Source organism: Bactrocera dorsalis, chromosome 4 (assembly GCF_023373825.1).
Source record: "Bactrocera dorsalis isolate Fly_Bdor chromosome 4, ASM2337382v1, whole genome shotgun sequence".
NCBI classification, from domain to species: Eukaryota; Metazoa; Arthropoda; class Insecta; order Diptera; family Tephritidae; genus Bactrocera; species Bactrocera dorsalis.
Genome location: NC_064306.1, coordinates 28,295,705 through 28,317,956, shown reverse-complemented (window position 1 = coordinate 28,317,956; position 22,252 = coordinate 28,295,705). Strand labels below are relative to the sequence as shown.

The 22,252-nt window shown below is 37.5% G+C and overlaps 5 protein-coding genes across 11 annotated transcripts in view; 3 read left to right on the top strand and 2 right to left on the bottom strand.

Annotated features, from left to right (window-relative positions):
• Positions 1 to 2,266: 2,266 nt before the first annotated feature.
• LOC105225003 (LIM domain-containing protein jub) lies at positions 2,267 to 5,375 on the top strand. 2 transcript variants are annotated; one of them, XM_049456573.1, is made up of 8 exons: positions 2,275 to 2,429; positions 2,492 to 3,525; positions 3,600 to 4,002; positions 4,068 to 4,208; positions 4,274 to 4,443; positions 4,511 to 4,573; positions 4,634 to 4,799; positions 4,859 to 5,375. In XM_049456573.1, the coding sequence occupies exons 2-8, from the start codon at positions 2,527 to 2,529 to the stop codon at positions 5,107 to 5,109; spliced, it is 2,193 nt and encodes a 730-aa protein (XP_049312530.1). In that variant the 5' UTR covers positions 2,275 to 2,429; positions 2,492 to 2,526; the 3' UTR covers positions 5,110 to 5,375. The 2 variants fall into 2 exon arrangements, with proteins under 2 accessions (XP_011201603.2, XP_049312530.1); XM_011203301.4 differs by having other exon boundaries at positions 2,267 to 3,525.
• Positions 5,376 to 5,567: 192 nt separating this feature from the next.
• On the bottom strand, positions 5,568 to 9,068 carry LOC105225002 (nuclear pore complex protein Nup93-1). Its single transcript, XM_011203300.4, has 12 exons — positions 8,668 to 9,068; positions 8,426 to 8,606; positions 8,179 to 8,358; positions 7,860 to 8,107; positions 7,568 to 7,801; positions 7,360 to 7,501; positions 6,928 to 7,288; positions 6,603 to 6,849; positions 6,417 to 6,540; positions 6,224 to 6,350; positions 5,862 to 6,166; positions 5,568 to 5,799 (listed from the first exon to the last, which is right to left on the bottom strand). Exons 1-12 carry the CDS (start codon positions 8,826 to 8,828, stop codon positions 5,680 to 5,682), a joined length of 2,430 nt encoding a protein of 809 aa, XP_011201602.1. The 5' UTR covers positions 8,829 to 9,068; the 3' UTR covers positions 5,568 to 5,679.
• An 853-nt stretch (positions 9,069 to 9,921) lies between these two features.
• Positions 9,922 to 13,108, bottom strand: LOC105225001 (PP2C-like domain-containing protein CG9801). 3 transcript variants are annotated; one of them, XM_011203298.4, is made up of 3 exons: positions 12,990 to 13,108; positions 12,735 to 12,895; positions 9,922 to 12,680 (listed from the first exon to the last, which is right to left on the bottom strand). In XM_011203298.4, the coding sequence occupies exon 3, from the start codon at positions 12,461 to 12,463 to the stop codon at positions 9,971 to 9,973; it is 2,493 nt and encodes an 830-aa protein (XP_011201600.2). In that variant the 5' UTR covers positions 12,464 to 12,680; positions 12,735 to 12,895; positions 12,990 to 13,108; the 3' UTR covers positions 9,922 to 9,970. The 3 variants fall into 3 exon arrangements, with proteins under 3 accessions (XP_011201600.2, XP_011201599.2, XP_029405556.2); XM_011203297.4 differs by having other exon boundaries at positions 12,735 to 12,853; positions 12,929 to 13,084; XM_029549696.2 differs by having other exon boundaries at positions 12,735 to 12,878; positions 12,929 to 13,070.
• Positions 13,109 to 13,505: 397 nt separating this feature from the next.
• On the top strand, positions 13,506 to 19,380 carry LOC105225000 (dosage compensation regulator). 3 transcript variants are annotated; one of them, XM_011203296.4, is made up of 5 exons: positions 13,506 to 13,731; positions 13,804 to 14,293; positions 16,023 to 16,344; positions 16,430 to 17,653; positions 17,724 to 19,380. In XM_011203296.4, the coding sequence occupies exons 1-5, from the start codon at positions 13,653 to 13,655 to the stop codon at positions 19,284 to 19,286; spliced, it is 3,678 nt and encodes a 1,225-aa protein (XP_011201598.1). In that variant the 5' UTR covers positions 13,506 to 13,652; the 3' UTR covers positions 19,287 to 19,380. The 3 variants fall into 3 exon arrangements, with proteins under 3 accessions (XP_011201598.1, XP_029405554.1, XP_049312525.1); XM_029549694.2 differs by lacking the exon at positions 13,506 to 13,731 and adding an exon at positions 14,982 to 15,085 and having other exon boundaries at positions 14,153 to 14,293; XM_049456568.1 differs by lacking the exon at positions 13,506 to 13,731 and adding an exon at positions 14,985 to 15,085 and having other exon boundaries at positions 14,159 to 14,293.
• A 501-nt stretch (positions 19,381 to 19,881) lies between these two features.
• The window catches only part of LOC105225017 (E3 ubiquitin-protein ligase highwire), a 161,568-nt gene continuing 159,197 nt past the window's right edge, over positions 19,882 to 22,252 (top strand). For both annotated transcript variants that reach the window (XM_049456565.1, XM_049456564.1), the window contains exons 1-2: positions 19,882 to 20,631; positions 21,213 to 22,209. In XM_049456565.1, the coding sequence (XP_049312522.1) occupies positions 20,561 to 20,631; positions 21,213 to 22,209 (1,068 nt within the window). In that variant the 5' untranslated portion in view covers positions 19,882 to 20,560. The remainder of the gene's footprint in view (positions 20,632 to 21,212; positions 22,210 to 22,252) is intronic.

Sequence of the window (22,252 nt, the reverse complement as noted above, 5' to 3'; positions counted from 1 at the left end):
TACTATGTTTCCCACCACAACAAACTCACCAAAATTCGAAAAAGTCTTTTCGTGTTTCTAAGCGAACTTCAACTTATTTTTTTTTTTATATTTATACTAATAAAAATATGGTCGGCCATTTTTTACCATTTTTCTTTAGTATAAACCGAAATTTCTAGAACGGAAGCGAGCGAACCATTGTTTACTACACGAACTGATACAGCATCGTATCCGTAAACTTCACAATTCCATTGGTGGCTTGCATAGTATTTTTCCCATTTTTACACAAACATTTCAAAATATAGAGAATTTTTTCATTATTTTCACTCAATTTTTATTAGCTGTAAATTTAATTTATTTTGGGTAAATGAAGCTAAAAATCTTACCTTTACCAACACTGGAGATATACGACTGCAACGTGAAAAGACTTTTTCGATTACCTAACGGGCCGTCACGACAGGATAAAATCTATGTCTTACTAACTGGTTTTCCCTGCCTATTGCCTGGGGAGACTCCATATTGCTTATTTCTTACAATATATGGCAAACTAATTAGTTTACCATATATTGTAAGCAATAAGCTGTCACTTCAGCAGTTTGACAGCGCAGTTTTCATTTCTATGAAAATTTCGAAGAGGCAACATATCCCATTTACACATATGTATGCCGACGGCATTTTCATTTCGGTAATATGAAATTTAGAAGATCGAATATTAAGACGATTGTGTTATGTTATAAAAATAAAGTACATGTTCAAAATAACATTTTTTCAAAAAATTAATATTTAGTTTAATATTGTTAATTTACAGAAAAATTATGGAATGAGCGAAGTCTTAAATTTAATAAACTTATACAAGCATAAATAATCATTTCTCAATTTAAATTTATTATTTTAATTGGTATATAAAATTTATGCCAGAATTATTATATAGTAGTCCAAAAATATGAATTCTTATTTTCCCAGAAATACATTTGTAAAAAAGGGATCTTCATCCTTTTCTTATTATCTTATTTTTCCCAGAATACATTTGTAAAACGATTTAAACAGTTCAAGAGTTCAAAACATGGGCTACTCAGCTACCTACCCGACGGCATTTCGCAATGTGATAAATTTTTCACGAGCTCAAAGCATGCGCTACATCAGCCCAAACCTACCTACCCTACGCATTTGCGCAAATGATTATGTTATGATAACAAATGCCCACATACAGATTTGGCAATGGCAATAGCAATAGATTTGACAGTTAGTAAGACATAGATTTTATCCTGTCGAGACGGAACGTAATATATGTATTTAATACAAATAAATATTGCAAATAATAACAATATCATTATTATTATTATCAATTTATTAAAAGTGGTATTGTTATTTAATAGGTATTGAGCGTTGCCAGAAAAAACCTTAATTTAATTTGAAAGTTTTACTGTGTTTCCTTAAAATTGCCCAACGTTCTAGATTTTTCTATTGTAGATTAATAAAAAAATATTAATCCTTACATTTCTGATGTATATCACTATAATATAAAATATAACAACATTACCGACAATTGCAATATTTTTATTAAAAAATATATTAAAAAATAACAAATATACCAAAATATTTTATAAAAAAAATTAATATATTGTTACAAAAGTAGTATTAAGTTGTATTTGTATTGCTATATGCATCCCTTATTATGAACAATAGCTGTAGGTATATGGAATAGCATTTGTCTTGTTGTAGACATCTGGCGCCGCGGCTGTCTGCTTGTCGAAACAATAGACATCTGGCGCCGCACTGTCTGCTTGTCTACTTAAACAATTGCTGAGTCTGGCGCCGCGGCTGTCTGCTTGCGTCTGGCGCCGTATAGCATTATGTTCTGGTAATTTCCAGACGCAATATTCTAGAAGGACACGTCGGCATCAGCGAGAAGTGCGTGGCTATATAAGCCGTGGCAGCGCCAACGTAATCAATCAGTGCTAAGAGTAAACTGCTATAGTGTAGACGAGTTGTGAAATAAAGAGTTGTTGAATTAAATTAAACAGTTTTGGTTTTATTTGTCAATCCAGAGATACGAACCTAACAAAGTGAACTAGCAAGCAGTAAATTCGTAACAATATTTATGAATATGTTTTAAATTGCCAACGAATTTAGCTGGATGATAAAAATTATAAAAAATAAACTAATAACGTTTTGACTGTTAAATATATTTTTTTTATTCTGTCCACGGCAACTCTGGTTTTATTTCTCTTTGTTATAGAAAAATGTCTCTCTTTTATACTCTTTTGATAACTCCAAACTGGGGAGCCTATTTTTTATCTTTGGTGGCAACTCCAAGGAGCGATTTCATTTCTTTCTTTCGTATTATTCATCATTGTCTCCTAAAAATTCCGGAAATTCCTTCTTGGATTCCGTCATCTTTTTATTAAATACATCGTAGTTCATTTCATAATCAATCATAAATTTATGAGGTACTAAATTGAATTTGTTTGGGGTACCGGTGTATTGAGGTAAATACTTTGACTAACCACAGCACAACAAAGCAAATCGAACTTCAGAGTTTAATCGATGGCTGGTCAACGCCGCAATGAAAACCTCAGTGAAGCAATGCAACGTTTACAAATGGGGGAGGATAAAAGTGCGCTTAGCTCACCCAAGTACCCTACAGTACCAAATTATATACGACAGCATGCAGGCAACACTCCTATACAACAACAATCTGCAGAGGAGTATAAGTTATACGAGCGCACAAATATAATTGCTTCTTCTAAGTATGCCACACCCCGTCCAATTGAACAGTTGGCAGCTGATGCGAATATAAACAATGTTCCAATTTCCCAACCAGTGTCCAATGGTATCGGTCCGACAGCAGGCAATAGTTCTCTATATACTGGACGCAATGTCATGTATGAAAAAAAGTTATCAACGAAACAATCTCCAGTATACGAAAATCTCGAATTTTGCGGCAGCGTGGTTGGTATTCCAACAGACTCGTATTTCGAATCTACACATAAACGCGCACAACCTCAAAGTCCCACAGCAAATCCGTCGCGCGGTCAATATATGATAATGCATGCCAGCACCAGTGGTGGGCGCTTTGCACATACGCCAGTACCAGAACATCATGCGGACACGGCACCTATCTATGAAAATATTATACCACATTCCGGACAACGTGCCCAGCCACAAGCCTCACCGGCAACTGCCACTATTTATCAACATGCAGAGATGTCACCACAATTAAGCGGTGCTGGTAATGGTGCATTAACGCCACTAGCGCCACATCATATACGCGAAAATTCTGGACTGGATATGTCGGCAGTCTTGGCATCTCCTATGCATCGGCGTAGCACATCGAATTCTTCGTTAAAAACAGCAGCATCCAACAGTACTGCCGCTGCTACTGCTGGTGGTAGTGGTTTATCATCGCCAACACAGCGTTATCGCAACCTTTCCTTGCCCAGTCACCCTAACAGTATACAAACCTCGCCTGCAAAATCGTTGGCTTCTAGTACAGCTAGCAGTAATGATTACAAGCTATTGCAGCACACACCAATCAAAAATACGGTATATAAACTGAAAGTTTCTTAACTTTTGTCATTATTATTATTATTGTTTTCTTATCCCTTTTTCTGAAACAGCATCACATTCCCACACATCACCCCATCATCAATGTGTCTGTTAATCCGAATTACATTGAAGAAATCAACAGTTCCGATTATGTTTGCATGACAGCCAACTTGCACCGCCAGCCAGCTAGAAGCCCTACAGCAGGCGTACAGCCCCTACGCTCAAATACCACTGCGCTCGCTTCAAGCAGTAGTGGTTACCGCAAGTTGTGTAATGAGTCGCCCGTTTATGTGGGCAGCAGCAGTGGTGGCAGTGAGCTAGATAAACAATCTGCATTGACTGGTGCACGCAAAATTTCGCCAATGAGCGAACGTAAATTCACACAATCACCACTTGCTATACCGCAGCGTCCTTTGTCATCGGGTGGCGCTGCAGCATCATCCATTTCACCAACACCATCTCAAAATAGTACTGGTAGGATATCGTCTTACTACTTACGTCTGTGGATAAGTAACACAAGATATTTGTTTACTTTATAGGGCTCTCCAAAAACCTGCTACCATACAGCGTGACACCACCACGTCCCACCGGTCCCACCGAAGCGCAGCGCAAAATCGAAGAACTCACACGACAACTAGAGGAGGAAATAGAACAAAGCGAAGAGCAGGGCGAGTATTTTGGTAAGTTATTGCATGCATGTTGTTGTTATCTACAACTTTATTTTGCTGTTTCTTCCTATTTACAGGTATTTGTCATACGTGCGGTGATAAAGTGAAGGGTGCTGGTCAAGCTTGTCAGGCTATGGGCAATTTGTATCACACGAATTGCTTTATTTGTTGCTCTTGCGGACGTGCGTTGCGTGGTAAAGCGTTTTATAATGTGCATGGACGCGTTTACTGTGAGGAAGACTATATGGTAAGGATAATGCTAGATTTATTTTCTGTTTAAGTCGTCAATATACATATATATATTATTTTTTTAGTATTCGGGTTTCCAGCAAACAGCAGAAAAGTGTGCAATATGCGGACATTTAATAATGGAGATGGTATGTTGCTCGTTCATCGTTTTTAATATTTTTAATACGTTTTTAATATCCAAATCACAGATTCTGCAAGCGATGGGCAAATCTTATCACCCCGGCTGCTTCCGCTGTTGCATCTGCAATGAATGCCTAGATGGTGTACCCTTTACAGTGGATGTGGATCATAAAATTTACTGTGTAAATGACTATCATCGCATGTTTGCGCCAAAATGCGCTAGTTGTGGCAAAGGTAGTAATTTTTTGTTAATTTTCTTTTAAGTAATTTAAGATACAATTGCTGCTTTCCAGGCATAACACCTGTAGAGGGCACTGATGAAACAGTACGCGTCGTCTCCATGGATAAGGACTTTCATGTCGATTGCTACATCTGCGAAGAGTGTGGCATGCAGTTGACCGATGAGCCCGACAAGCGTTGCTATCCCTTAGATGGACGCCTATTATGTCGTTCATGCCACTTGCAATGCTTGGCCATGCAGCAGTCTTCTCCACACATCCGACATCAGGAACCCGTGTGCGCATCATATCAATACATGGGTTAAAGACAAAAAAAATAATTTGAGTGCTCAAATGACGTATTTATACATAATTTACTCATATTATGCATTCCTAATATTATACGCGAATTGAAGGATCAAAAATTAGTACATAAGTCGTACAGTTGAACGCACAATTTTTTTTTACTATAAAGTAACGGGAATTTTTAAATTTATGGCTTTTGAAAATAATATTTAATGTTCATGAACAAAAGACACTGCACACAGAGGACTCCAGTGTTAAACAACAACATAAACAGTTAGTTGTGGAATCCAAAAAAAAAAAAAATACATTCATACAACTGTCTAATGTGTACTCTTTACATACATGCAATACGCAATTGTGGAATTTATCGTATTAGTGGTTTTGGATGCGCTTTGTAATGCTCACGCAACTGCATTTACATACATAACTCATATATGTATGCATATTAAATAATAAAATAAAGGATCACGACGTTGCATTTAAATATATAAATTAAAATCTATGCAGTTTTTAACTTTTATTGAGTGTAAAATGTTTTCTTTTTTTATTCTTAATTCTTAAAGACCTAAAAGCAAGCGTACTTTGTAAATTCAGTGCATTAATATTTCCGTTTGTACAAGACGTTTGTTTGTGTCGCCTGGCATGCGATATGGTACTGTGGCAGCCATATTTGTGATAGCCTTCGCCTTTTCGCGTAAATGCTGTAGTTGCTGCATAAAAACAGAGTAAATTAATAAATTGCTTCAAAGTTATCATGTTCAATTACACTTACGCGATCACGTCCTGTATCAACAATACCAGTATCACGTCCTTTCACACTTTTATACTGAGCATATAGAATATCCATTGCCGCCAACAATATATCAGGATACACTTTACAAATTTCCCCACCCAAACGCTTGAAATTATTTATGCATTCCTCCAATTCGCTCATAGACAATGGCACGAGTTTGGTGTTGGCGAGTACCTCTAAAGCCAATTGGTATTTTTGCTCGTGGTAGTAATCGAAGAATGACACAAGCTCACATAACAAATTGAAGGTGGAAATAACTTGTGGATCGCATTCAATGCGATTGCCTGTAAGAGAAAAAAGAAAATTATTTGTGAAAAAACACTAAATTAAATTAGCTTTACCGCGCATTCTTTCTCTGAAATCAGCCGCCATAATTGTCAGACGTTCACGCAACGAATCCTTTTTGGAGCTTTGATGTACGACCTGGGACAACAGTATGGCCAGGTAGCGCAAAGATTGATTTTGCATCTATGGAAGGATATCGAAACATGTTTGAAATTTAATAATCTCAATTGAAATATAATTATGGCTTACGCTAGCAATATCAAATAATTTGATGGCATCCTCGAACATGCCCTTATTCACCAGCTCCTCTGCAGCCATGCCAGCTGCTGTGCGCGTGTCAAATTCAACACAGTCGAATTGCTCAAACAGACCGCTAATTACATTGAAAGGCGAGATGATTAAATAGTAGTAACATAAATATGAAGTACAACTTACCCCGACATAATGCCATTTGGTTGCATTTTACCAAATATCAAGTCATAATTGCGACATTCAATGGCTAAATCACTGACACAAACCAAAAATAAATTGCGTCCTTCCGGGTCTTTAAGATTACGCAGGAAAAAGTAGTACTGCAACGCTTCGGCGGGGTCGGTAACCTCAAATTTTTTTACATACAACATAACCAAACGGGCGATATTCAAGCGGCGCATTGGCATTGGGTCTTCAATGTCGACAGACACTGAAAATAAAAGCAAAGCAATATGTAGTCACTGCTGGAAACTTATTTAAAAAAAAAATATTTGTATTATTTACTTACGCAATGGCTCTTGGACATTGCGCGGTCCACCGATGAGGAACATTTCGTTCAGCGCAAGTGCAATGTGCACAGCATGAGTGCGATATTGCTCGGTACGCGCTAAAAATTCAATGGCTGCTTCAAATTGTCCGGTTAAAGCAAGCACTTGGAAGTAAAGATGACGCTGTTCACTGGCGTTAAAATGCTTCTCACCATATTTTTCGAGTATCATTGTTTGTAAGCCCGAGTAAGTAAGCACTTCGGCATTGTCATGGGATTCGGGGCGTAGTAAGGACAGTTGAATCCATAAGAAGTCATCGGTGGTTTTCGCAACTTCCAAGTGTTGTTCATTTATGTCGCAACCAGCTATTATGCAGTAAACCTGAAAAAAACGTAAATCCAAAGTAACTGCTTAATTGACTAATTACAACAAATTTACTTTGTTGTACTTACCGCCTTTTTGTATGGATCAGTGGAATTCTTAATTTTATTACAATAATGTAATTTGAGCTGCCCTTCCAATTTGGAATTAATCTTCTGCTCTGGCTTGTTGATTTTATCTTCAAGCACTTGTATGAAATCCTCATGACCGGCACTAAACGATTAGATATCAAAAAACAATAAATTAAAAAAAAATAAAAAATATTCTTCGCCGACTTACCCGCCCATTTGCATGCAACGTAACGCAGATTGCACATCGCCGCATCGCAGACAGTAATACACCATTGGCCAGAGTGGTTTATTATCAATGCTTGCATCTTGTAAACCAAAACAGTTCGATTGGTTGAATGTCAGGCCCACAAAAGAGGATACCAAATTAAAAGTGCTGGGCACACCACCACGTTGCGCTTCACGCAAATTACTACTGATGATTGTTGACATGTATAATTTGTACCTGCAATACCAACGTTATAAATAAAACTTAATACTTTGTTATTTTAATCGTTGATTACCTATTCTCCAAATATTTTTTTGCTTGATCAATGAATTGTGTAATTTGTGTGCGATTTTGAATGGGGTCACGATTTCGCGAAACTGGTGCTATATTGACCATATACTTCATAATTTCCCATATTTCAGTAACTTTTTGATCTTCAAAACTTTCCGCAACCTTGGCAAATTTCTGTATGAGATTAGGTCGAAATGCACCTTTAATGATGGCCGTATTATATTCATATACCTCACGTGCATATGCCATTTCCTGCAAATAAAAACAAAGATTTGTTAAAAGCTTTAAATTAATTGCTGTTACATTTCGACATCAGTACGCACAATTCGATTGAGGCATGAACGAGAACCAAAAGTTTCGTTCAGCACTGTTTGCTCTGGCAGTTTTTGTATGTCAATCCAATTCTGCGAGGGTCCAATCAATGAGTTAAGCAATTTTACTTTCTCTTGCTGCCATTCGTTGCGGACACACTCCCACCGCCGTTTTTCTGCAGCCTCAAATGTCTGTTTGTACAATATTAAATGCTTTGAATGAAATGATTGCTCATATTTAAAAAAATCCTTTACTCACACTTCTATTAACTTCCTCGATCATAGACAATATAGCATTTTCCTTTTCGTTTTTTAAAAAACTTCGAACGTCGGTGTCTGCAATAGGATCTAGCGGTTCAAAGGTTTTCCGAGCATTTAATGCTTCTAATTTTTGCGAAATTTTCGGTAGATCAATGCCCTTAGAGCCGAGTAAGATATGCCTGAAAATTTCGATAAAGTGTTACTAACAACATTTATAGCTAGATAATAATTGAGACTTACGCTTGTATGTCCTGTGCGCCTGTTTGAGTTACACGTGAGTGCAATTCCTGAGTCGCTTGCAAAACTTGCGAAATCGTACGCTCAACACGCGGCAACTCCTCAGAGTTCTGTGTCTCATTGGTTAAGCGCTGTGCTTGTTGCAGCAATGAGTTAAAATCCATGTTGCTTTATGAATACAGCTGCGGTTATTAGGAAAAAATTGATTTAACTTTTAATTTACAAACTACAAATAAAACTATCCAATAGTTTTTGGCGGCAGTGACTTTGTGACGGCTACAGCTGTACGTCACACAGATTGGTGATGCCATTTAAAATTTTAATATCAATTCAGATGCATACAATTTTTTTTTTTCTGAAATAACCAATCGCTTTACGAAATAGCACAGTATCCGTGACTGCTTTTGACGAAAATTTCAATTATTTTACCAGTGATTTAGCAGATATAGTATACACCATATACATATATGGACATTCAATTCCGAATGAACGTGCGATGGTAAATTACATCATCTTCTATTTTTAATCCGGCAACACCGTACATTTTTAAAGAGAACTAAGTTCAACAAAGAGTATAAATACCAACAACATATCCTTCTGAAATCTCTTAACTGAGTTAACAAGAATTTTTAATATGAAAATATATTTCAAATTAATTAGCATGAAAAAAACAAATTTATATTTTTCCTTATAATCTTGCAGTACTTTATTAAAAAAATATTTTTTTTATATCAAAGAGTAATACATATATACCATTCCAATTATATTCCAAAATTTTCAAAGTAACGGACTGTTTCGGGCACTGGGTATTAAAATGCTAGTACTACATACAACATTTTTAAATTATGTTCCATTTCCAATTAAACACTTGCTTTATATTTAGTTCCATGCTCCTGATAAACTTCACAATTTGCAATGACGGTATCTTTACTGAATTGTGGTATTGTGAATTATTCGAGCTATATGACACTTGAAAACACGTACTACATTGTAGATTAATTATTCGAGTAAAATTTATGATTTTAGCTTAGTGTTAAGATTAATTGGCCGCATTTGAAGCTCGGGTAATTGCATCAAGCCACATGTAGTATTGTATGTATGTATATTATGTTTAATAAATAAAGCATTGGTATAAAATCCGCCATATGTTTAAAAATCTGCAGGTCACATAATACTTATCATTCTCAATTGTGCTTAATTCCTTCAGTTGCCAAAATATTACCTCTGCGCCTTGCTAATACCAGACTACAAGCACTATATATGGTATATATTTCGTGATGTTGAATTGTGAGATTCTTAAAGAATTTTAAAAGTTAGTTTCATTAAAATTTTTTGATTGCAATAAGGCTGCAGCAGTTGAAGTAGAAGCGTTCACTTCCTCACTTTTGCTACTGCCATCATCATTAGTACTACTATTACGTCCAATTCCTACTGTATAAGCCACTACGGTAGCATGATCCAACTTTCCAGGCAGAGCTGCGAAAGCGCTACTATCTACGACACGTTTTCGTGCCGCGCGATGCTGCATGCGGTTGAGTTCGACTTCACGTTTAATGCCATCAGGACCCGTTGATAATTTGTAAAATAGTTCACGTTGTTCCAGTGTTTTCCTACGGGCTGATGTGATCATACGAGCAAAATCAATTAATAAATGGCACAGTCTACGAGCTGATGTGCAAGGCGAAAATGTTCCATTTATGCCAAAACTCAGCAGATCTTCTAGACGGTAGAGTGTGAGAGCGTGTCTTTGTGGTCCAGTCACTAGGGGTAGGCCCGAAATAGATTTTGGTATCTTTGGTAAAATGTTGGGAGCAATATGCTGCTGCCTTCCAGCTGAGGGTCCAGTCGTGGAAAGACGTCTTGGTTCTATCACAGTATGCGAACGCATATATTTTGGTCGACTTGGTGCACTAGCTGCAGCACTTACATTAACTACTTCCGGTGAAGGTGATTTTTTGGTGCGTGGTGGCCGCGTTGGTACATTAGCTGGAGATGTTGGCAGTGATTCAGTTTCGCTCCTAGATGGGTTGTGATGTACATGATGTAAACGTGCATAAATAGATGAAGCACTTTTATTTTGTCTTTTTGGTGCTAAATGATATTGCCCTTGTGATTTACTACTTGGCATAAGTTTTACGTCTGGTGTCCACGCTTCAGCAAATTTCCCTACAACCGGGTCGAAATTGTCGCTAATTCCGTCTGACGTTAAGAATACAATATCGCCCTTTTCAATGATCGTCATTGATAAAGTTAAGTTACTAAGTTCCGGTTTATTACCATCGGCAGGACCTAGTGCGCCCAATGCATCGCGCATGTCGCGCATTGATGTTATATCATGTGATGCTTGTGTAAACTCACGGACGCCATATTTTTTCGAATATACATATCCCAATGAGTCACCCACATTGCATGCGCATACAACGTATTTACCTTCATCAGCTAGCGGTAGTACCACGGCTATTGTCAGTGTACTTAGAGAACCACCCACTTCGAGTATGCAGCCGTGACCTTCCCACAAACTTCGTAGGAGACTTACAAATACTTCCGTTGTCGACGTTGCCATACACTCTCGTGCGAGTCCGAAAATAGCACGATCCAAATAGTCAAGACAACCATGTACTGCCGAACGTGCAGCTAAACGCGCACCATCACCCCAATTAACTCCGTCAGCAAGCGCCATAGCCGCTGCATCTCCGCGTACAACTATACCATAGCAATCAGCTATAGGACTGCCCATAGGCTCCTTTGTTAACATGTTGTTTTCATAGAGTGATACTGAAATTCCATAGGCATAATCAGTTTCCATGCGCCAATCAGTTACACCAGCAATAGCATCTGCCATAAAATTTTTGATTTCCTTGCAACTGGTTACGTCACTTTGATTTGAAACCGCTTCACGAAGTAATCGTTCTGTCGTATTATCTAATATAACCTTTGTGGAACTATCAACTTCTGAGGAAGTGTTCTTGGTATCATTTTCTTTGGAATCCTTAATATCAACAGATGCTGATAATGCATTTGTTTTTGTTATATTCTCCTTCAAAGACGAATTTAATATATTTTTGTTGTTTTGATCATTTGCTGCTTCATTGGTGGTAAATTTTGTGCTCACTAAGCTCACAACAATCGTTGTAGACTTGTTTGTGTTTTCCGTGCTTTTCTTGTTATCCGCTTTTGTTAATGGTGGTTTTGATGATGTATCACATACCTTTGACGTGTTTAAATCACTTGGTATGTTTTCTGAATGGTTTGGAATTTTATTGGAATTTGTAATACTAGTCCTGGAGTTTTTGCGTGAACGCATACCTGATGGCTTATTTGCATTCTGATCGCTATTTGTTGTGATGGCACTATTACTTAATTTACGTGGTGCACCACTATAACGATTGAATTTGTTTTGATTTCGGTTATTAGTGGTAATACTTTTTCGAACCTCGAAGCAGTCATTTTCCTGAGTAGTATCAATGAAATCAATATCGTCTGCGTAGCTTGCACTTAAATGCAATTTTGAGCGCTTAATGCCAGTAAGGCCTTCATCAGGACCTGTACTGGCGGCAGTTATATTGTTGGGACCAGTCGCATAGACACCAATTTTAAGATCTGGCAGGTCGCTTGGATTTTGCCCATTTGAAATTTGCGGTCCTGGGATAAACTGACGTTCCATGCGTCCTTCTAAATATTTAACAATAAAATTTCCGTCATCTGAAGTTTTATGAACTTCTCTAGGGCTATCGCGAGGTTCAGCAATAAAACTTAATTGACGGAAATATGTTGTGACCTTTTGCCGTAGAGAGGGCATCTTTATCTTTCTTAATATACCGTTTTCTTTCAATTACTCCGTATTAAGTTTGTAAGCGACTACTCAGGCGAAAAATTATAATTGGGCTGAGATCAATTTAACGTCATTGCACTCTCACTAATTACTACAATTAAGAAAACAAATGCCTCAACGGGGGTTGGTGATATTCGAAAGTCTTTTGTCTGAATAGCTGTTGTGCTCCATGTGATAATTACGACTGTAAGAAGGAGTTCGTTATTATTTTCAATCGTTACATATATATAAGTTATACCTGATTTGTATATGTGTATAAAGAAGAGACAAAGGTTTGATTCATTCGCAAGGCCAAGTTTTATTTTCTTTGTAAAACATTGTTTTCGAATTTCCAAGGTAGTGGGCGGAGTATTTCATCTGAATATTATGTTTTATTATGAAACTATAATGTTCAAATTGCTGGAAAGACATTGGATATTAATTCATACTCACTGATTAAAAATTTGTTTCCAAAAATAGGTTTATATTCTATTAATAATTTATTTTCAATTACTTTATTATCGATTGTTTTTACTAACTCACTATACGACCAGCTTATTATGAATAAGCTGACTTCCGCCAGCGTTGCCGTTTCACTGTAATTTTTATTGGCGATATATGTTTGACGGGCGACATTATATCATACGATATAATAAAAATTACCTTTGAAGTGAATTTTGTAAATACTTTGTCATGCTTCAGGAACAGCTGTTAATTTCCTTGTTCTGATTCTGTCGAATTCGAGGAATCCTTAAAATAACATATGACAACCGCCAGCTTTGGTATATCAGTTGAAAATACCAGATAATTTTAAAATTTATGTTGATTTTCCCACTAATTTTACTGCCAACAATAATTTAGTTACGTCTAAAGCAACATAAGAAACTTCAAATCTTCATTTAGAAATTGTTTGCTTCCGACACTGGCTTTAACAGATAAGTTCGAAGTCAGCTTTCGTACGAGTTCGAAGCAAAAGTTGTATGTGAATTGGCTATTATTGTTTATAATTCCATTTAAAATCAAAAATAGTAAGTCTGGCAGCTCACGCAGTATCAATAATTTTCACTGGTGTTGAATTTGTGTGCCGGTTTTAGAATTTGAGAAAATTTTGCTTTTTACAATATAAATTAGAATTTAATTTATTGATAAACGATTTTCAAAGTTTTATCCTTTTACAATGGCTGATATGAAATCTGTTTTCCATGAGTGGTGCTCAAAGAATAAAGTAGAACCAAAATTTGAGGTTCGTCCGACTGGTAAGTGTGCATAATTGCATTGCCATTGAAAATCGATTTGTAACTCCATATATTACATATGTATATTCAAAGGCCCAAAGCATCGCCAACGATTTTTGTGTGAAGTACGAGTTCCGAATTACCCCTACGTGGCGGCAGGTAATTCTACGAACAAAAAAGATGCAGAACGCAATGCAGCTCGTGATTTCATGAGTTTTTTGGTACGTACCGGCAAAGTAAATGCGTCTGATATACCTGCAGACGCAGGAATGGCAGCTATAGCACCTGCAACCAATGCTGATGGGAGCGGGGATAGATATGGTTCGCAACGCAAATTCTTTGATGGTGGAATGGGCCCACAAGATTTGGGTCAGGCTTATCAACCCATAGAGCGTGAGATCAATCCAGTGGATAGAGCACGTGAACAATTGGAAATGAAAGAAGCGGAGTCAGTAGATGTAAATGCAGCCATACATGGTAATTGGACCATCGAGAATGCAAAAGCAAAGCTTCATCAATTCATGCAGATGAACAAAATAACGGCGGATTATAAGTATACGCCTGTTGGTCCAGATCACGCCAGGTAAAATTATGATTATTTCATTTAAAACATAAATTCATTACAATATGTATATGTATTCATTTAAATTGATTCATTTTTAAGTGAGCTCATCTCTTCGATTTTAAATCTATAAATCAAAGGGGAAAGCTTCTAATATTTACGTAGTACCTGTGGCAACGTGAAGGCTGGGTGAAATATAGTAAATGCAATTGAAACCAAATGTGATCAAAACTTTTACATATGTGTGGCAATGTGCGATAATTTGCAAATATATGGTTTTAGTTGGTTGTATGAGACGAGTATTTTCAACCCTATTTCAGTTGAAAGTTTTCGCCTATGCTTATTAATAAAAAGTTTGCCTAAAATAATTAATTGGTATTATCGCTATGTGCAGTTTGTCAAGAAATTGTTTTGCAAACAATTAATTTACGATGTAAATATAAAGCAGTTTAACTATCGATTTTTTAGTCGTTTTTATTTTTTATTCAGTTAATTTGCTTTTATTTTAAAAAATGTAAAAACTTTTATTTTTTCAAAAAATTTTTGACAGACTGTATTCTGGACATTACTATATTAGATACTTTTTCTGAGGTGCGAAAAGAAAATGTAAATAAATATATTAATGTCCAAAGTATCACAAAATAATACGAAAACTGTAAATGCTCTTAATACCAATGTAATTTATCCTGTATGATTTTTTATAATCCAGTAGGTTTCGGTATATTAAATTTGTAAAGTAACGCACAGTGCCACAATACTTAAAAGGCATTCTTCTAAGGCCTATATTCACCACGCCGCAATAAATTGCCATTGGTAAGTAAATTATGTATATATAAAATTAAAATAATAACCATAAAATGCTGCTTGATATTCCCACATCTTACAAATTAAATAAATATCTATTATTTTAAATTACATATATATATTTTTAAATATAATACATTACTAAGTATAAAATTTAAGACAGGAAGTAGATATAACAGTCCTTTATCGTTTTTGTTGACACAAAATAGTCGCCGAAAAGCTTAGAGAATGATGTCGGAACAGTTTTAGTACAAATTAGTACTCACGGATCCAAACGGGGTTGAATCGCCGAACAGTTAAAATCGGGTGGTACGCGGGCTTGGCTGTCAAAGCTGGTTTCATAGATTCGTTAAAAGTGTCTGAAAAATTTTTAAAGTAAAATTTTTACTATTTTATCGGAATAAAATTTAAATCTTCGAAGCTTTAGCGATTTTTTTATGATTGATATTAATTAACAAACGTCACAGCGACGATAGGTAACTGTTACAACAACAATAGTGACGACGACCAGCTCTTGTGGGACTGCGAGATCTTTTGGCTTAGAGTAGAACGCAGGAGATCTACTGAACTACTTGCCCTGAGCAAAGTTCACCTTGGCTCAATCGCAAAAGTTCTTACTGGAGTAAGGCTTTTGCAAGTCTGAGGTTTACACATCTTGATAGTTTTACATTTAGTGAACAGCCGAAATTGACACTAGCCTTAAGCTCATAGCGATTTTTTTTGTGCGTTCTAAGCTGTCCAAGTGAGATCCTCTTCGGATCGATCTCTTAATCTAACTTTACCAGCAAACGTAAAAATAAATATATAAAAATATCTTGACCTAACCACAGAAACTCAAACCATCTCGGGGAGTTTAGTAATTAACATTTTTTAATTTAATTCTTACATACGATATCTTAATATCCTTTTATTTGTTCATAATAATAACAACAATAAATTCGTTTAGGAGCTTTATGGCTGAAATGCATATTTTCGTACGTCAACTAAAACGTACAGTTACCGCACGTGAAACTGGTTCCAATAAACAATCGGCGAGCAAATCGTGTGCTTTGTCGTTGGTGCGCCAACTTTATCATTTGGGTGTAATTGAGGCTTTTAGTGGCACATTAAAGCAACGCAAGGAGGATGCGGATATGAAACCGTATCCAGTAAAAATCTCTGAAGATTTAATGCAAAAAGTGGAAGAATGCATTCGAGACCTTGACCTACCAGTTATTAATCCTTACAATATTAAAGCGGAAAATGAGAATACTGGTGTTAGCTTACTTGTAAGTAAAATTTATTGATTATATTATATACATATACATAAATAAAAAATATATATATATTATTAATTTTTGTTATATTTCCAAGATCCCTACCAATAGGGAAGCAAGAAATCAAAACGACGATGCCTCTCAAATGCAGGGTTCGGTTATACCTTGGGCTCCGCCACAACCTAATTGGAATGCGTGGAACGCTTGCAATATTGATGAGGGTTACTTGGCTACAGCCACTTTAGATGATCTCTGCGAAGATCTCGAAACAACTTCGAAAGAAAAGCGAATGAATAATGCAGAACTGCATAAATTCATTGAGTTTCGTGAATGCCTCCCTATTGCGGCTATGCGCAATGAAATAATGTCCAACATACATGAGTATCCTGTTGTTATCATACGCGGTAATACTGGTTGCGGCAAAACTACACAAATTGCGCAATATATCTTGGAGGATTACATTGCATCTGGTCAGGGTGCCTTCTGTAATATTTATGTCACGCAACCACGTCGTATTTCAGCTATTTCGGTGGCAGAACGCGTCGCCGCCGAACGTTGCGAGAATCTTGGCGAAGCGGTTGGATACTCAGTCCGTTTCGAAACGGTGACACCACGCCCCTATGGTGCCATTTTATTCTGTACTGTCGGTGTTCTCTTGCGCAAACTTGAGGGCGGCTTACGCGGCATCTCACACATTATTGTAGATGAAATTCACGAGCGTGATGTAAATAGTGACTTTTTATTGGTCATACTACGTGATATGGTGCACACATATCCAGATTTACATGTCATTCTGATGTCTGCTACAATTGATACAACATTATTTTCGGAATATTTCGGTAAATGTCCCGTTTTAGAAATTCCCGGTCGTGCTTTCCCTGTGCAACAATTCTTCTTAGAGGATTGTGTAGAAATGACAAAGTTTATGCCGACACCTGAATCGCGCAAGAAGAGCAAAGATCGCGATGACGAGGAGAAATCTGTAATTGCAGAGAATGGTGAAGATGCAAATGAACAAAATTTGAACAAAGTTTGCGACGCAAAATATTCGCAGCAGACCAAAACGGCAATGGCATTGTTGTCCGAATCCGAGTGTTCGTTTGAATTGATCGATGCGCTTCTGGTGCATATTAAATCGAAGAATATACCGGGAGCTGTGCTTATCTTTTTACCTGGCTGGAATCTAATTTTCGCTCTGATGAAGTATTTGCAGAACTCACAGTTCGGCGGACCACAATTTCGCATCTTGCCATGCCACTCGCAAATTCCACGAGAGGATCAACGAAAAGTGTTTGAGCCAGTGCCAGATGGTGTAACGAAGGTAAAATTAATATATTTATTGCATTATTGAAACTATTTACTTAAATTTTTTTCGCTGTTTTCACTTTCAGATCATACTGTCCACCAACATTGCTGAAACATCAATAACAATTGATGATATTGTTTTCGTCATTGATATCTGCAAGGCGCGCATGAAGATGTTCACCTCACACAATAACCTCACAAGTTATGCCACCGTCTGGGCAGCCAGATCGAATTTGGAGCAACGTAAAGGTCGCGCTGGTCGCGTTCGACCGGGTTTCTGTTTCACCCTTTGCTCTCGTGCACGTTTTCAGAAACTTGAGGAGAGCATGACACCTGAGATATTTCGTACACCATTACATGAATTGGCACTCTCCATCAAACTGTTGCGACTTGGTTCTATTCATCAGTTTTTATCAAAAGCTTTGGAGCCACCTCCATTGGATGCCGTTATCGAAGCTGAGGTGCTTTTACGCGATATGCGCTGTTTGGATGATAATGATGAGTTGACACCGTTGGGGCGCATTTTAGCACGTTTGCCCATTGAGCCACGACTCGGTAAAATGTTGATATTAGGCTCAGTGTTTGGCTGCGCGGACATATTGGCAAATATGGCCTCATACTCGAGCACTTTCTCCGAGATATTTGCTTTAGACATTGGACAACGACGTTTGGCAAATCACCAGAAACTATTAGGCGGTCGCAAGTGTTCTGATCACGTTGCTATGATAGTTGCTACACAGATGTGGGAAAACGCAAAAAATCGTGGCGAAGAGGAGGAGATAAAGTTTTGCGAGTGGAAGGGGTTGCAGTTGTCAACCATGCGCGTTATGTCCGAAGCTAAAGGCCAACTTTTAGATTTGTTGCAGCAAACTGGTTTTCCTGAGGAATCAATGATATCGTATAAAGTGGATGCGAATAATGACGATCCGGTTTTGGATATGGCTACTGCGTTGCTTTGTTTGGGTTTGTATCCAAATGTTTGTGTACACAAGGAGAAACGTAAGGTATTGACAACGGAATCCAAGGCAGCACTTTTACATAAGACTTCGGTAAATTGCAGCAACTTGGCTGTCACTTTTCCTTATCCGTTCTTCGTGTTTGGCGAAAAGATAAGAACTCGTGCTGTATCCTGCAAGCAGATGACAATGGTGGCGCCACTACATTTGCTGCTCTTTGGTTGTCGCAAAGTAGACTATATCAAAGACAATATAGTTCGGCTAGATAATTGGCTTAACCTTGAAATGGATCCCCAGCATGCTGCCGCATTGGCAGCGCTTAAACCGGCTATTGAAACTCTGGTCACTATTGCATGTGATAGACCAGATGAAATTGGTCAACTCGAAGAGCCACAAGCGAAACTGATAAATGTTGTAAAGGAGTTATGTGTTATGAATGCTGGTGATTACAACATTACAAGGGAGGCTGGTGTGCTACCCTTTCAAAGTCGACAAGGCGGTGGGGGTGGCCATAGTGGTGGTCCACCGAGTAAGCGTGGACGTTTTGATGGCGGCAGTGGTTGGAATCGTGGTGGCGGAGGCAGCAATTGGGGCTCAGGTGGTGGTGGCAACTGGGGCCGCGGTGGTTTTGGACGTAGTAGTGGAACAAATCAATGGGGTCGCTATGGAGGTGGTGGCAGAGGCAGATTTTAAGACTTTAGATATTTTGTAAAAGATGATATCGCAGGATATTTTATCTGGTATTATAATATTTAATTGCTAATAAAAGTATATTATTTACAATATATATTCTAATTTTAAATTATTGTACAATATTTTCTTGTGTCAAATCGAAATAATGATATTTAATATAGATTACGTTCTAGCCTATAACTATTATTGCTGATTTCGTATTTTCGAAAATTGTTCTTCACAATATGTGCTGCAGTAGAAGCGCTTGGTATGTATGTATGTCGCTTCTTCCTGACAATTGCGGCACCAACGTTTTCTTTTGATATCCACCTCCTCTGTCTGTAGCTGACGTAGGCGCTCTTGCAGATGAGCAATTTCTGCTTCGAGCTCCGCAGTTCGCTGATGAATCCGTGGCCAAAGATAGTGCACCACTCGTGATTCATCGTTGATTGTTTCAATCAATGCTTCGGTTTGTTTAACGCTTAAGTTTGACGGTCTACAAATTTTTAAATGATAACGATGCAACTTTAAACATGGTGTTTTCGTTAAAAAGATATTATTTTCTACAAATTTCTTTGAATGTAATTTTTTCGACATTGAGGGTCTGGTTTTTGCCGAAATTGTATTTCTTCCTTTTGCCTTCCTTTTCACCGGTTTGGACCAATTAGAAGCGGTATCCGTGGAAGTGATTATAGACATAGTTTCGCTTAAATCGGTATCGTAGTATTGCATTCTGCAATTTTCTTAATAAAAAATGTAATATTAAATTTATTTCCAAAGCCTACTAATTGAAATTATTTTAAGGTTATGAGTTGCCAAATATTGTTTTTAGAAGCGCAAAAGAATACCCAACCTTAAATAATTGCACTCTCCTCATTCTGAATTTTTTATACTTCAAAGCAGAGCAATTATTAACAACACCAAATTAAATTGGGAAAAGGATATTTGTGGGATTTTGTTTTGAACGCAGCTGGCATCATCGATTTGGTTTTTGCAATTCCTTTCTCCTTTTCTACTTTCATCCTATTGCAGTGCTTGGAAAATAATGCTGCTGATAGGAAGTCTATTCAATTGTGCAGTGAAAATTTGTTAATATTCGGTTTATTTTTGATGAAAAGGGTTTAAAAAGTTCAAACGCAATGTAAAACAATATAGTGCTTAAAAATATACAAAAAGTTTGGTGAAATTAGTGGGTTCGGTGAAAAATTAATCTTTGCACCGTTGCCAGGACGAAAAATCGATAGTAACAGACGGTGATTTGTGAAAATTCATTTTGTAGTGCATTTAACCGCATAATGGTAGGCCTACTGGATCCTTTGAAATATGGAGAACATTTTTATGAGTTATACACTAGTAATACTCGACGGTAAGTGAAATTTTACAAAATATCCAGTAAGAAAAATTTCGGGGCTGTGCTGACGGGACATTGGGCAGTGAAATATCGATTTTTCCATGCATGCAATGACAATCAACCCTTAAATTACGTCAAGGCTATTGACATCTGCCAGTCAGCTGTAGCCAACGCAGCTGCCAACTGGCATGCAAGAAAGTGGTTAAAACAAAGATACGCCGATAAGTGGTTTGTAGGTCAAAAAGCCGGAAAGTGATAGACAGCTGTTTTTGTTTACACTTTCCACGGTATAACTGGGTAAAGAATGCCGGGTTGTTTGTTTATGTTTACATTTTTATCCAAGGTCGCGAAAGGCCAATGACATACATTTTTGCATGTGCGCACGTGACGTCAATATAAAAAGGGAAATGAGAGATTTTATTTACGTATAGTGTGTATCACGGACACATGTTGATAAGGCGAAGTAAGAAAATAAGACAAATATGTACATATGTATATTTATTACAATGTGTTGTTATTGCAGTTTATAAAATCGTTATTTATTACTAATTTTATAAATATGTGGATAATATTAATTAGTACACGACTTTTTCCAGAAAACTTCAAAATGATCGTAAATCATTGTCTAAACGAAAAAATAAAGATAAGAAAGCCGCCGCACTTGCTGCAGCGGCAGCAGTACTTGAGGGCAACGCAGGTGCCATTGTAAATCCCATGGACCCACCGATCATAAAAGATCAGTTGCTATTATTTCCTACTTTTCCCGTGGCACATATAGAACTTGAAGCCAATGCATCGAAATTCGCAATTTTCGCCGTGATACGCTCTACTGTCCTGGAAGCAGAGACACGTTATGCACTCTTTCAAGATAGCAGGGGTTCTTTGCGTCGCTTACACAATTTAAGTTCCTCCTGTTGTTTGGTTTGTGCCGGCACCTGTATGACGACTAATCTGCTTGACTGTTCTTGTCACAGCATGCTGCCAACAGCAATTAATGGCGCCAATGTTGGCAATGGATTGCTAGTCGAAAAACGTTCACGACATGATTCCGCCAACAGTGATGCTGAGAGTGAGTCTGAAGAAGTTACTGAGAAAGAGTTTACACTTGTGCGTGTACCATTGATTGTGGGTGCGGGATTGCGCAGTCTTTTCGAACTAATCGCTGAAGCGCGTCACATACAACCCATGTTATGTACGAAGGCACTTAGAGCATTACTAGATGTCATACAAGGACAACAACCGGAATCATTTAAATTGGAACCTGATGATTTGATAAATCCGCTATATGATTTATTGCTCGACTTAACCACTATGCCAGCAGCCCTGGTCGCCAATGCAACTACTGAAGCCAATTGGTCGGCAATGGCTTGCGCAGCTCTGATTGGACTTTGTATTGCACGCGGCGATACCGGAAAAATATTGAAAGCTATAGCGGCCATGTTGATGTCGCCCAAACAATTGTCTACACAAATAATACAGTTGCCTGCCGTACTATCCTCGCTGCAGCGGACAGTTATGAGTGCCGCGCTGAATAAGCCCACAAGACCAGATTTTCACACTCATGGCGTGCCCTTAAACTCGCTTGTCGATGAGGTACATTAAAATTTTTGATATACCATATAATTGTTTATATATT